The sequence below is a fragment of the Chrysemys picta genome, chromosome 15 (genome assembly GCF_011386835.1).
Source record: "Chrysemys picta bellii isolate R12L10 chromosome 15, ASM1138683v2, whole genome shotgun sequence".
In the NCBI taxonomy this organism is placed as follows: Eukaryota; Metazoa; Chordata; order Testudines; family Emydidae; genus Chrysemys; species Chrysemys picta.
In genome coordinates this window covers 31442733-31457716 of record NC_088805.1, presented here as the reverse complement: position 1 = coordinate 31457716, position 14984 = coordinate 31442733, and the positions used below count along the sequence as shown (strand labels likewise).

General features: G+C 40.7%; 1 protein-coding gene across 5 annotated transcripts in view; it reads right to left on the bottom strand.

The window, feature by feature from the left end:
• The window catches only part of KIAA1671 (KIAA1671 ortholog), a 143930-nt gene that overhangs the window by 111069 nt on the left and 17877 nt on the right, over positions 1-14984 (bottom strand). For 2 of the 5 annotated variants that reach the window (XM_065568870.1, XM_065568873.1), the window contains exons 2-3: positions 3871-4012; positions 1469-3263 (exon numbers count right to left, since the gene is read on the bottom strand). In XM_065568870.1, the coding sequence (XP_065424942.1) occupies positions 1469-3210 (1742 nt within the window). In that variant the 5' untranslated portion in view covers positions 3211-3263; positions 3871-4012. Of the gene's footprint in view, positions 1-1468; positions 3264-3870; positions 4013-6560; positions 11746-14984 lie in introns of those variants that run through there. The other 3 variants (XM_065568872.1, XM_042852376.2, XM_065568871.1) reach the window with 2 other exon arrangements.

Sequence of the window (14984 nt, the reverse complement as noted above, 5' to 3'; positions counted from 1 at the left end):
TCTACCTTGGGAAAAAATTATCTAGAATTTAGGACATAATTTAGTTAGTAGACTACTGAAAAATGGGTTGAAGTTCCCACTGTCTCTTGCATAAACTTTACTGTTAGGTTAAAATCTATTTGGTTCAGGCTCTTATCCCACACTCATCATTGCAGTATTTGAGGACCAAATTCTTCTGAAAAATTATACAATCTCCAATGTTCACATTTTCATAGTGAATAACCTCTGGGAAGATTTCCTCTATTACCCTAGTTTATGCTGTACTGATTACATCAAGTATTTGTGCCTAATATTGCCCTTTTCTTGGACTATTTAAAACACTTTTTTTTGTCTTGTACAGAATCTGGACCATTCGATTGGTATTGCTTTATGATTTTGGCCTTGGGTTCAGGTGTGTTGACTTCGCCACACCATCCCCAACCCTAGTGCACTTCCCCACATAAAAACAAATCAATAATCATCATCAAAAATCCAACTTTATGCTGGAAAGCGAATTTCACATTGGAATATGTACTTCAGATTTCTTTTTGTTAAACTGTACCACTTGAAAATTTGAGCATATAAAGCCAGTAAGATATTCTCTCTCGATAATATTACAAGCAATCTATTTAGGAGAGCAAAGCAAGATCTATAGGGTTTTAACTTCCACTTCTTAGTGGACTGCCTGACATGATGTAAAGAGGCATGGACCAAAGAAGTAGGCCTCATCAGTAAGAAGAAAGGCACCCGGATTCATCAAAATAAAGTCTGTGCCAAACTGGGATTGCTATGTACTTCTAAAACTCAAAAGCCCTGTTTCCTTTACGATTATTATTTTTATTATTTCAAATAGTATTCTATACCACAGATCTCTGCAGTGTCTGCCTGCTCTAAACAGGCAAAACATCAGTTGGAAGGCACTTAAGCCCTGCCCTGCAAGTAACAGCTCTCATCTGCTTCCCTGCTTCCTCCAGATGCAGAACCATGGATCTGTGGACCTTGATATGAGGGTGAAATAAAATTCCAATCTGGCGCAAAACCTGACAGTATATAGTGTCACTGAGGTGACACTGATAAAGGTCTACCCTAATTTGTGCCAAATGCAAAAAATTATTTAGAAGTATTTTGAAAATAAAATAAAGCAAATAGTAAGACTAACACGATGGAAGTGAAAAGAGCACATTAAACAAATGAAAACTCGGGTTATATTATGAATCTTTGGAAATACATAACAGTGTGAGCTATATTTTTCATACCTGGATTTCAAAACATGTAAATAAAACTCAAGCAGTAGTGAGAGACTGCTAAGGTAGCATGCAAGAATTAATATGACTGACAGTGTACTTTTGCAGCCACTGTCAAGATAAATTATGAGCAACGGATTAAGCAGAATTCTAAGAAAAATTATATTTGAAAATTACAAGCGAGGAACTGTGATATCTGACTTTTTTTATTTGTACTAATTGAAAACGTCTCTTCTGTAACTTACTTCTTTGTTAAGTCCGCAGAAAGTGGTCGCGACTTGAGTGATCTGCGTAGATTTCCAGGCTTAACATCTGTATTTTCTGTTGTCAGTTCTCTGATTCTCTGTTGGATGTTCACATTTCTGTTTTCCCTCTCAGTGGCTGCCAGGAGAGGCTCGGTATCCATTGGAGTAGTGCTGCTTTCTGAGCCAGCAAACAAACGGATGTGTTTTTTAACGCTCCCCCTCAAGGTCTTGTTTTCTTTTTTTGAGGAATCTGCAGAATTTTCACTGGCTAAAACTCTGGAAGTTTCCTTTTGATCCAATATTTCCACCTCTTCAATTGTTTTGCTTTTGTTATTAGCCATCTCCTTGTTTTTTTCTGATCCATGTAAGTTAGTTACAATGTCCATTTTTTTCTCATTTTGTTCATCTTTAGATTTCTGTTTAGTTTCCCAAGGGTATTTTTTATCTTTTGCAGAGATCTGTATCAAGTCTTTTGTATAATTTGGGCTGGATGAGTCTAAATCTTTTGGAAAGACTTTCTGGTTTTGCTCACTAGATTTGTTTTTAACATCAAGAAAGTCAGTGTCCTGATTGTTACATTTCAAATTTGATTTAGAGGGATCACCTTTATTCAATTCTATTTCTTCAGCTTTAGACCTCATTTCAGACTGTTCTTGATAGCCTATATCAGTGAAGTGAATTACTGGTACATTCTCCTTAATCTCATCAGATGGACAAGTTTTCTTGCACAGAGAAAGGTCTTTATTTTCAAATTTGGCAGTTAGATCCATGGACAAAGGCCTTGGTTTTCTAACCCATGATTTCTCTGTAGGAGATTTTTCTTCGGAGACTTCCAAATTGCTACGCTTTTGATCTTTTAACGATTCCAGAAAAACAGCAGATACTGGTCTATGTTTTAGCTTTCGTTGCACTTCAGTTAATAAGCCAACTTCGCTGTTGGCATATTTTGCAACATCGTTGGTTCTCTCACCTATAGGATCTTCACATGTGTCTTTTTTTCCATCAGACTGGTGAGGATTCCAGGAGACTGGTCTGGGGTCTGATGAAAAAGATATTTGCCTATGCAGACCACCTTCAGGTTTTCTGGAAGTCACTGATGGCGGAGATATCATCTCAGGCTTTGCATTACCTTGCCACTCTTTTGTCTGTATAGTGCCAAGTGTTCTGTGCTCATCAACAGATATTTTACCTTGTGTTAAATTTACCTTGGATTTCTCAGTGCTAGCTGTTTCAAAAAGAATCACAGTATTTCTACTGGGACTGGAATAAAAGGCCACATTTGTGACTAATTCATTGTTGCCTTTACTTTCATTTTCAATTAGTTTTTGATCTACTAATAGAGGGACATCTCCACTTAACACCTTATCAGATGTCGTTTCTTCAGTAGGCTGTCCATACACAGAAAACTTGGGGACAAAATTACTTGGTTTGAGAGCAGTAACAGGAGGTTTCACATTCGCAAAAGTATCTGAAGGTTTCTCCTTAGAAAATGGCTTTGGAGAAAGCCTTGGCCTTGATCCAGGAGTAGGCATAGTTGCTGGTCTCCAAGTGCTCCCAAATTTGTTTTTTTCTTCAAGAATTATTGGTGCCGAAGGATTAGAAGGTTGACCAGCCTTATTACTTGCATCCAAAAGAGGGTTGATGTATGTGCGTTGTGTTTTATCCTCACTTGTAATTTCATTTAAGTCAGGTATTGTTGTTAAGGATGCTAGAGCAGAGTTGATCTCTACTCTTGTTGCCATAGCTATAGTTAAACATCCAACAGAACTGGAAAAATCCAATCAGGAAGAACAAGCTATAAAAAAAAAGCAAACGTAAGTGTTAATATATGTAGTCAGCATGGACAGCAAAGTAGAAATTCACTCAAATTCTAGTTTAGAATTATAAATAGAATAATAATTTTAAATAGAATTTTAAATTTGAAATATTAAATATGTTAGAATTTTAAATTTTAATTTCTAAATATTTGGGCACTTCAGCTATCTAGTTTACAGTATGCATCATACAATCAAATGAACTGCTTCCAGACAGTAGGGAGAATGTATTGTAATTGATATCCTAAAAATCAGAGAACACAGTGCTAATCCTAATAGGGCAGCCAGACAGCACTACAGATTCCAGTAAATTAAGTACATTTCTTCAAGTGTTGAAATATTAAATTAACATCAGGAAACGTGATTGAAAAGGAACTGCATTCCAAGATCACAGCCTCAGCCCTTATTTTCTTAAGTCTTCTGATGGGTTAGAATGGAAATGAATATTTAACATAAAGAAAAGATAGCGAGCACAAGAGTGAACAGATTCTTAAAATTTTATTTGGCTGTTACTAGTTAAGAGAACTGACAAAATATATGAAGTAAATGTTTTCTACATCAAAGCCCGCAAGTTTTGATAGAACTTACCCTAGTTTGCATTGTCTGCTTATTGATATGTAACTGAAGAAGCATGTAAACTGAAACACTTTTCATTCTGAAGAGTAGTTTCCTTAGATCTCATGAAGTACATGGACATATAATCACTTCAGTGATCTGTACTACACCTGACCTGTGAATAAACAGAGGGCATTCAGAATCTAGGGTGGCAGAGCATATACTGTGCAAGTATATATACTGTACATTCAGGGCAGGTCTACACTACACAGTTAGGTTCATGTAAGGAAGCTTACGTCAACCTAATTATGTCAGTGTCTACACTACAGCCTTCCTCCAGTTGATGTATGGCCTGGTCTACACAGGGGAGAAGGGGGGAATCGATCTAAGTTACGCAACTTCAGCTACGTGAATAATGTAGCTGAAGTCGACGTACTTAGATCTACTTACCACGGTGTCTTCACTGCGGTAAGTCGACGGCTGACGCTCTCTCGTCAACTCCACCTGAGCCTCCTGCCCTGGTGGAGTATTGGAGTCGACAGGAGAGCACTCGGCAGTCGATTTATCACATCTAGACTAGACGCAATAAATCGACCCCCGCTGGATCAATCGCTGCCCGTCGATCCAGCGGGTAATGTAGACAAGCCCTAAGTGCCCTCCTACATCAACATATCATCTCCACCTCCATGAGAGGCATAAGGCTTATGTCCGTGTAGTTAGGGCAACGCAGTGTCTGCGTAGACACGGTGTTACTTACATCCTGTCTTGTCAATTTCACGGCAGGCTCCTGCCCTGAAATTGACAAGAAAGTTGGGAATCCAAGCCCAGCTGCACCCCACTCTCCTGGAGAGCTGAGCAGCTGGACCCTCCTCCCGGTTGGGAGCTGGGGCAAGAAACCTGGGCAGCAGGACCCCGCTCCCAGCGTGAGAAGCCCTGGTGGCCCCTCCACCCCACCTCCACCGCACGGTCTCCGCTGGGAACCAGGCAGCCTTGTCAATTTCACAGCTCCCTGAGCCGTTAAATTGACATGGCTGCCCGGCTCCCGGTGGGGAACGGGGAGGCGAGAAGCCCCGAGCAGCTTCCCCCCAATTTCCAGTGGGGAACAGGGAGACGAGAAGCCCAGGGTGGGCAATGGGGAGCGGAGGGAGGGGGAGCGTGTGGCGCAGCCAGTCTCCTCGTAGGGAGCTGCCAGCAGAGCTCTCAGCTTCTCACGCTCTCAGCTTCCCACACTGCCCCTCTTGGTAGGCGGAAGCGCTCCTGGTGAGGATGTGCACTTCCGACCAAAGGAGAGTAGTGTGGACATGCACCATCAGCAGGGCCGGCTCCAGGGTTTTTGCCGCCCCAAGCAGCGCAAAAAAAAAAAGCTGCGATCGCAACCTGCAGCGGCAATTCGGCGGAAGGTCCTTCGCTCCAAGCGGGAGTGAGGGACCGTCCGCCGAATTGCCGCCTAATAGCTGGACATGCCGCCCCTCTCCGGAGTGGCCGCCCCAAGCACCTGCTTGGCAAGCTGGTGCCTGGAGCCGGCCCTGACCATCAGTAATTACTGCAGTGGCTGTAAGTCAGCTAATGTAGGTCGACTTACATCTCTAGTGTAGACATACCCTCAGTCAAAAACTTCAGCTTTCCAATTTAACAAGCTGACTTCTGGTTAAATACACAAAGCAACGAGATTCAATTTTCCAATTTATTTAAAATAATTTGTTGATTTCAATAACTGAAGTTGCAAATTACAGAAAACATAGAACGTAAAAAGCAAGAATATTTTATTTTATCGTCAATATTTTAAAACTTTAAGTATATGGCGACTGACGACATGGCGTACAGGTACAGGGAATTAAAATCAACAAAGATGGCTGTGCATCAGGGAGAAACACAAACAACTGTCACACAAAATGGCCCCCCCAAAGATTGAACTCAAAACCCTGGGTTTAGCAGGTCGTTGATTTCACGGAGGGAGGGGGAAGCAAATGAATACAGAACAAATCTGGTCCATCTATTTTTTACATCTTAAGCTGGCAGCAGACTGGTAGCCTTCATCGGCTATCTGGGTGCTGGTAGATGTGAGGCTGCATTGCTATACAGCAGCAGCCCCTTGCCTTTTGGCAGTAGATGGTGTACGACAACTGCTAGCCATCATCGTCAAGAGGGTTCAATAGGACTGCCGGCAGGACTGAGTCTCCAGGAGACAAAGCATGTCTGCCCAGGTGCCTCTGATCGAACTGGAATACGACGATGACGGATACCAGTCGTAATACACCATCTACTGCCAAAAGACAAGGGGCTGCCGCTGTGTAGCAATGCAGCCCCACGTCTGCCAGCACCCAGATGACATATGGTGACGGTGAGCTGAGCTGAGCGGGCACCATGCTTGCCGTGGTATGTTGTCTGCACTGGTAACCCAGGTAAAAAGGCGCGAATCAATTGTCTGCCGTTGCTCTGAAGGGGGAGGGGCCTGACGACATGTACCCAGAACCCCCCGTGACACTGTTTTGCATGATCAGGCATTGGGATCTCAACCCAGAATTCCAATGGGCGGCGGAGACTGCGGGAACTGTGGGATAGCTACCCACAGTGCAACGCTCCGGAAGTCGACGCTAGCCTCGGTACTGTGGACGTGGTCCGCCGACTTAATGCACTTAGAGCATTTTATGTGGGGACACACACAATCGACTGTATAAAACCGGCTTCTATAAATTCGACCTGATTTTGTAGTGTAGACATACCCTCAGTCTGCAGACAATTTGAAACAACGAGAGAGCTGTGAACTCTTCTACCCCCATTAACTTCATTTGAGTGTTAACTCAAAAATCCAATAACAACACTTGAAATGACAGCATTACTCATTTCATCACGCACCAGTACTGTGGATGAAGGGGGATAAGGAGGGCGTTGCTGCAGGAAGAAAAGAGGACACATGCAAAGAGACAGGGACAAGAAAAAAAGCAAGGTTGTGAAGGAAGGGAAATATAGGGCTGAAATAGCACTGGTCCTAATGGAGAAAACATTTTCTCACTATGTAATGGTGAATATGGCAAAGTGCAGAACAGGTAATAAATAATGACAGCTTAAAGTTTAGTTAGTACATCAACTCCATATTCTACCCTTGATCTGTAGCAATCCTTCACATTGATATCAGTGAGATTCTGAGATAATCTCCTTTAAGAAGAACCTGATCTCTCTCGTATAAAATAACAGCACATTCAGCCACTACTTGATAAGTTTGATACCTAGCACTTCATAAAAGAACCAAGATAGCACACAGAAAGGAAAAAAAGTAGAGAGAACTAGAAAATAAAATATATCCAGTTTTAAATCATGTCCCAAAAATCCAATTAGTACCTATATCCAGCACTTCCTACTATTCCAAACATGTCTTCAGCTCTCAGCCAAATTAGTTTACTCCATTAACTTTGGCAGTTTGTTTCCTATTCCAACCAGCTTGTGTATGAGGAAATTCTGCCTAAACTATTTATATACTATGCTAGTCCCTTCCTCAAGTTGAGTCCATGACCTCTTGCTTTCAAAATAGTAACTCTCTCAAGCAGCTTATCAGAATCAATCTGTTCCTTTCAGGATCGTACAGATCTCAGTGAAATCATCCGTGTTCTTTTTTCTAATGAACACAGTCCAAGTCTGACTAATATGTCTCCAACATGTAAATATTGAAAAAATTATGTGAAGAGCAATAAAATTATTTAAAGTCAATTTAGTGGTAATAATTTCCTAAATAAGGGTGAACTTGAAAAAGAATATTCCAAGTGTGACATTAAAAGTGCTGTCTCTCAATTTGATAGTTTGATGTATACTGAATTGCATATATAATACACTGGGTATTTTATTTGGGAGTGAGGATGGTTACTGCTTCTTAAAAGGACTAGTACCTTATCCTCACCAGAACACATGGAGAAGTGGATTGGCAGGGAACACACATGCAGAACATAGTGCTCATGATTATTGTTTAGGTCTATTTCCTGGCCAACATTCTTACACTGTGATTTCGCTCCGCTGATTATTTTTGTTCTCTTTATGCTGAAGAACATGATCTTTGTGTAAGCCAATAAACCTAATCTAGCCAAGTCAATTTCCAGGGCTTGACATTCTTATTACTCAGATGGGATACTTGGCTTAGTACAAAAAAAATTTAGAAAAAAATGAGAAACAGCTGCTGAAAAAGGCACGTATGCTTAGAAGCAACATGATCAACAGCTGTTTATCAGGCATGTGATTTTTTTTAATAAAAATTGCTATACATGTAAACAGGAGATTCTTACTGGAGTTTATTTCTTAATTTTGAAATATCTTACTTGGTTCGCAAGGCTTTATTGCCCTCCATTAACTATACAGCTCTCCACAAGCTATCTAGCTCAGTGGTGGACAACCTGCGGCCCATCAGGGTAATCCACTGGCGGGCCACCAGAGCATTTGTTTACATTTGCATAACTGCCCACAGCTCCCAGTGGCTGCGGTTCGCCATTCCCGGCCAGCGGGAGTTGCGGGAAGCGGGAAACTTTTACAGACTATTTGCCCTCCATTTCCACATTCAAGTTCCTGCTTCTTTTTCCAGTGACTTTTTAATCCCCTTGATACAACTATCAAGCACCAGTCCAAAGCAAACACAAAGCCAGGAAATGCAAACTGCTAACAGTGAACACACGAGAAACTGAAGTCTGAATCCTGCCAGAGTTCAGATTAGAAACTGTTTTATGATGCACAAATTAAAACGCAACCAAACGATTAACCTGCAACTGTAATAAATCTAACTCTTAGATGATTTAATACACAGTGTGTAAGATGTTTTCATATTAGTAACTTATCTTCAAAAATGCACTTTGGCATGGCTCATTAGAAATAAAAATACCATTATTCACTCAACAGCAGTTTTTGCAACCTATGTACTGGCACCCTACAAGCTCTGCCTTTGGGCCATACCAAGGCCTTGCACCACAGGAAGTATTATGAGGAACCTGCCACAAAGTGCATTCGGCACGCCATATATTATCCACTGTTCACACACAACTCCCATTTACATTAGTGGGAACGCTGTGCACAGCTGGTGGGCAATAGGAACATAAGACTACACAAGAATTTTTCCATCATGAATGATATGGTTATTGCCAGCTGCCTACCTTATCTCTGAATAAGTAGGCCCTTAATACGATGAATACTAAGCAGTATAAGGCAACAGAGGGGCCTGTGGCACCTTTAAGACTAACAGAAGTATTGGGAGCATAAGCTTTCGTGGGTAAGTGAGGTTCTTACCCATGAAAGCTTATGCTCCCAATACTTCTGTTAGTCTTAAAGGTGCCACAGGCCCCTCTGTTGCTTTTTACAGATTCAGACTAACACGGCTACCCCGCTGATACTTGATAAGCAGTATAAGGTTTATTCTGCCTCTGCATTTCAGGGCAGATATAAGTCCTGCTCATTTTTGTAAGGATCTGAAGTGGAAAGAGTGATCAAATAACAATCCCAGGGAAAGGATGTCACTCCTCTAATAGAAAATATTTCAAAATGGAAAGGGACAAAAGTAAAAAGCTTCTCAGAACTGAGTAACCATTAAAGCTAATCTGATGAAAACAAACGTAACAAATGAGCAAAGGCAAAACATGAAATAGATTTATTTTTTTCATTCTTTCTATGAAAGATTTGCACCATTAAATACACATTAACCTTAAGCATTCGTAAAGTAGCAGTTGTTTTCTTTTTCATGCACTTTAAAGACAGGAAATGTTAAAAATACTGTCTCCAGGATCTCATTTTATTTAGGCAACTCATCCTTTTATTGCTTTCTACATCACTTCCTGCAAATTGCTGATGGGATCTGGTCAGTTTATTCTTATTTAGCCCAATCACCATAGATGTGTGAAAGACACAAAAGACAGATCAATCTAAGAATGTGTGGACCATAAATGTGAACCTATTACAACATGTGACCTAAATTATTAGTGCAATCAGATAAAATAAACATTCCACAAATTAATTTAAGTCAGGCAATTCAAATGAAGTCAGTAAACATATAAAGTATTTTCTACTTAGATTTGAGCCTGAATCATGTTGTTATTACATTACTCATTCACTGAAATAGGATACATCAATTATACTAAAATTGGCATTATCAGCTGTTCTGATCTCTCCCCTGGGCTAATTAAGTCACTCTTGCACTGGCCTTAATTTTAAAACATTCCTAAAAACCTTTACCCACAAAGTAGTAACACCTAGTAATGAGCTCATGAGTAAATAAAATCTGGATTGTCCCAAATGCAGATGTATAGCAACAGCACCAAGTTCAATATAACCATACATATCAAAATATAACAACTGGTGTTATAAAAAAGAGTCACATTTCAAATCCCACAAAACACTGTCAGCCAGCTAAATATTGTTTGCTAATAATTTTCCCAAGTATTTCTACAATTTGAAAGCTTCAGTTTTCTTCTATTTTTCTCATATGTCTACGTGGAGTCTACCAGCAATAAAAGGGCAGTGTACTGTTTTACAAGACAATAACTGGCTCCCTTATGAGGATAAACTACTCCACCCTCAGGTTTCCCCTCACTGGAAAACAAGATTATTGTCTTGTTAAACAGCATGCCGGTTCTATTAATAGTAGCTTTTACAAGCACTTGTAAATCTGTCCTTGCTATTGCCTGTGCAAATCTATAACTATGGTACATTGTTTAACTATCACTCAGATACACACACAAGAATGTGAATATGTTCAACTAGACCTCTGGTTATGAAACTAGAGTCTTACCCAAATAAACCCTCACACTTTACATATTAATACCCAGGGTTTTAATCATTTAAATGTTGTAATCCACAGTTATATAAATAGGTAAAATAGCTAAATAGGTAACATTAAAACTACAAAGCACTACAGCTAAGCAACATTAAATGCCCAACTTAGTCCCAGAAATGCAACATTTACAATTAAGGTTGATATTCCATCTTAAATACACTGGTAGTGCAGCACATCTGATCGAGTCTGTAAAATTAATCACAATCTGGAGACCACCATGCTACAGCAGGCTTATCACAGCTACTAAATATTCGTTGAAGAAAACATTTGTAGTTAATTTAAAGGAAAAACACTAAACTGCAGAACAAACCCTTTCCTTCAAATATGCAGTGTTGCTATCATGTTGGTCCCAGGATATTAGAGAGACAAGGTGGGGGAGGTAATATCTTTTATTGGACCAACAGAATGAGAGAGAGAGAGAAGCTTTCCTTTCCTTAAAAGGCATATATGAGCAAAACAGGTAATTAAACAATACATACTTTAGACAGCTTGTAAAAGGGCATCCACAAATCAAGAGAGTTAAGAGAAGAGACAAAAAAGATTGGAAAGTTGGGGGCAATCATTTATGAAATAATACCCAAAAAAAATGCAAGTGTCTCCTCCCACTGTATCCATCTGTCCCATGTAGATTTCACCATCAATGTTGACATTCCGTTTATAAAAATCATCCCTACAGATTTAATTTTACAAATCTCCATTATTTAGTTTCACTTCTATTTCTTATTTCCCATAATCCTTCAATTTGTTTATACAGGTTTTAATATACCACTATTTGTCTCCTTTCTGAGTTGCATAATTCCAGCTGCTGCCTTGTATTATACTTTCAGTTTACAGTGTATGTCTTTTTTGTCAGGGTTTTTTTGTTGTTGTTGTTGAACAGAAAACTCCCCCCGCCCCACCCTAACTAGTTTAAAGCCTGCCTAACAAGACCTCCCAGTCTTAAACTGAAGAATCTAGTACTCTTCCTAAATGAGCAGATTAACATCTCCAATACTCAGGGAAGGTATTACATAGTGTTCTATGAAACCCAAGTCCTTTCCCCTATACAACCAGCACATCAATTTGTTACTCTCCAACATCAGTCATCTCCAGTCTTCAATCTTGCTTGGCAATGAAAATATCTCTGAAAAGATCACTCATGTTTAGAGATTCTTTAGAGATCCTTGAAATCATCCTATTGAAACTGCCTTTATTAATCTAGTTTATTCCTGCACAGACAACAACTGGAATATAATCTCAATTGTAAATCCTGAGTTTTCTACTCCTGTCACACATCCTACCCTAGCACCCAGGAGGCACCATACCTATCATTACATTCCCCTAGTTAGATCACAGACATTTCAGGACAGATGCTGCACTCATCCATCAAGATTACTTACTTCTCTCTCTATAAAGGCTCCCATTCAGAGCCTGCTTCTTGATCATGAAGATTCTTCTGTTAGTTTTTAAATCATTCCTGATCTGTTCTCTTCAGAAGCAAAACACCTGTTGTAGTTAACTAGACTGAAAGGGCACCACAGACATTTTCCCTGTGTTGTTATTTGTATTATCATACAGCCTAAGCTCTAGCCATGGCTGAGAACCCTATTGTGCCAGGTGCTGTACAAACACAGAAAAAGATGGTCCTTGCCCCAATAGCTTACAACTTAAGTATAACAACAAGAGTCAACAGAAGTATCCAAACAGACCAACAGAGAGTACAAGGAATCCATGAGACAACACTGGTCAGCAGGATAGGTAGAGGTGTCAAGCACACCAGCAGCCTAACCGTTGTCAAGTTTTTTGTAGCCACCCTGGCAAAGGAGAGTTTTGAGGACAGGGTGGAAGGAAGACAATAAGATAGTTTTGGCAATGTTTAGGGGGATTTCCTCCCAAGCATGAGGAGCAACATGCTACCCTGTCTTAGAGGTCACATTCTTCCACCGTCTCATTTTCTCCTCCATAATAATTTCATGCATAGACTCAAGTTATGATTTCTGATGGTGCCTTCCTTTAAGCTTCATCTAGTTTGTCTCCTCTAGTTTTTTTCAACTGCTATTTGACTTCCATGGAGCAACTTAGCACAATATCTGTAGTGGTTTCCATAATCTTCTCTTCTCTTTCTGTGTTTGCTACTTAGAGATTGCTTAATGGGAAAATTTTTCTGTGTTTCCCTGAAAATGTCTTTGTACAGTAAAAAGAACAGGAGTACTTGTGGCACCTTAGAGACTAACAAATTTATTAGAGCATAATAATAAATGTGTTAGTCTCTAAGGTGCCACAAGTACTCCTGTACTTTTTGCGGATACAGACTAACACGGCTGCTACTCTGAAACCTGTCTTTATACAGTAAGGTCCACAGATCAGTTATAATACATACACTAGCCTGTTGGCAGCTTGGAGGCAGAACCAGACCTGTCATGCCACAAGCAGGATGAGAATACCTCATCTCCTGACATTCTCTCCAATTGGGACAGCTTCCAGACCGAGGATAATTCCATCCCATTTTCCTACATTACAGATTATTAACTATACTTTGAGGAAAGAGCACAACTATTTCTCCTATTGCAAAGTAGGAGGATAATTTCCTCCTAATGCAGAGGTGAAAGTAAGCCATTCCGGTCCGGTACGGCCTACCGGCAAGAGCCAGCTGTGCCGGACTGCACTGGCTTTCGCGGAGGTGATTTAAAGGTCCCAGGGCTCCAGCCGCTGTGGGGAGCCCCGGGCCCTTTAAATCCCTGCCCGAGCTCCGGCAGCCGGGCTTCCGCGGTGATTTAAAGGGCCCGGAGCTCTGCAGCAGCCGGAGCCCCAGGCCCTTTAATTCGCCCCTGAGCCCCAGGGCTCCCAGCCGCCTCTGCAGCTGGTAGCTCCGGGGTGATTTAAAGGCCCTGGGGCTCCCAGCCACAGCTGGAGCCCCAGGGCCTTTAAATCTTGAAAGGCCACGCCTCTTCCGGTTGAGGCCACGCCCCCGCTCAGGACTCCGTCGTACCGGTAAGTCCTTTAAGTTACTTTCACCCCGTCCTAATGAAATAAACTTGAATCTTTGAATGTCAATTTCCATCTCTATTCTGGATGATCCATTTCTCTTCAGGTTGGCAGGATGTGTGTAGACTTTATTACTTCAAGAAAGGAAGTTTTCAGGTTTGCATAGATAAATGTTCCTATTTTTCAATGTACTAAGGTCCACAGATTCATTACAATGGGAATTTCACAACAGTGTGCCTCCAGGTAGGGAAGCAAGTCATCCTTAAATGTGGGCATACAGAATAAGGGACATTATACATCCTCTCTTTTCACCTGAGCGCTGAAGCACGAAGACTACTTTAGCTGAAAAATGGCTAAAGATTGGATGACCAATATGTACAATTTAGTGAATTTATGCACTGATGCCACATGGCCGCAGGGCAGATCTCATTATAGGAGACATGATTTCTCTGTCCTGTGATTGTCAATGCTCCTTAGGACTGAAATTTGATGCACAACCAAAGAAGAATTATTCTTAAATTTATTTAGGGAATGAATGCTTGGACAGCTGTGAGGACTACTTGTCTGAATTAAGAGTGCAATGCTGAGTGTCATCTAAGAAATTTAAGATAGTTATCAGGAAGCTTCAGTGGACAGGAAAAAATGAAGACACCTACCAGAGGAGCTGAATCTGGAGAGTGCTGTAAAAACCAGAATAAGGTTCTCTCTGTGTTCTATACTACCTTGGAACGCTAGAATCAGAGTAGCTGCCCTAGGAATACTTTTAATGTTGGGGCTTATACAAAATGTCCTTTTCTTGAACCTTCCGAGAACATTATAGTAAAGAGACTTGACCACTTTCCTTGGACATTCTCTTACACCCACATTAGAGCCATCCTGGAGGTTTGAAAACTATATTTCACTTGTTTAATGTTGCAGTTAAAATATGGACTTTGCTTCAGCCAGTAACTTCTATTTGTTGATTTCTTCCTAGGACAATGAGAGTGATAATCACTTCATCCAAATATCCATTTTCAATTTGCATCATGCTAGATGGAGAATTGGTTTTTGCAATAACAGACCTTCTCTGTAAGGTAGGCACATTGAAAGGACTACGTTAATCGGGCCTGAGAACCACAGCCTCTTCAGCCAGACAGACATCAGCAGTATCACTGGCACTCTCTCCTTCCTGTTCTGTATTATTCCTGGGAAGCAGTGGAAAAGTGGGAAGGCAAATAGAAATCTTGTCTTGCAAGAGAGCATCCATCACCTCATATCCAGAGACCTGATGACATATGGAGAGGCCAAAGGTGCTTTGTTGTTTCCAGATGCAAAGAGGTCGATCGCCAGTCCACCAAACTGATTTACTATGAATGAAGATATTTCTTTTCATTCTGCTTAATCT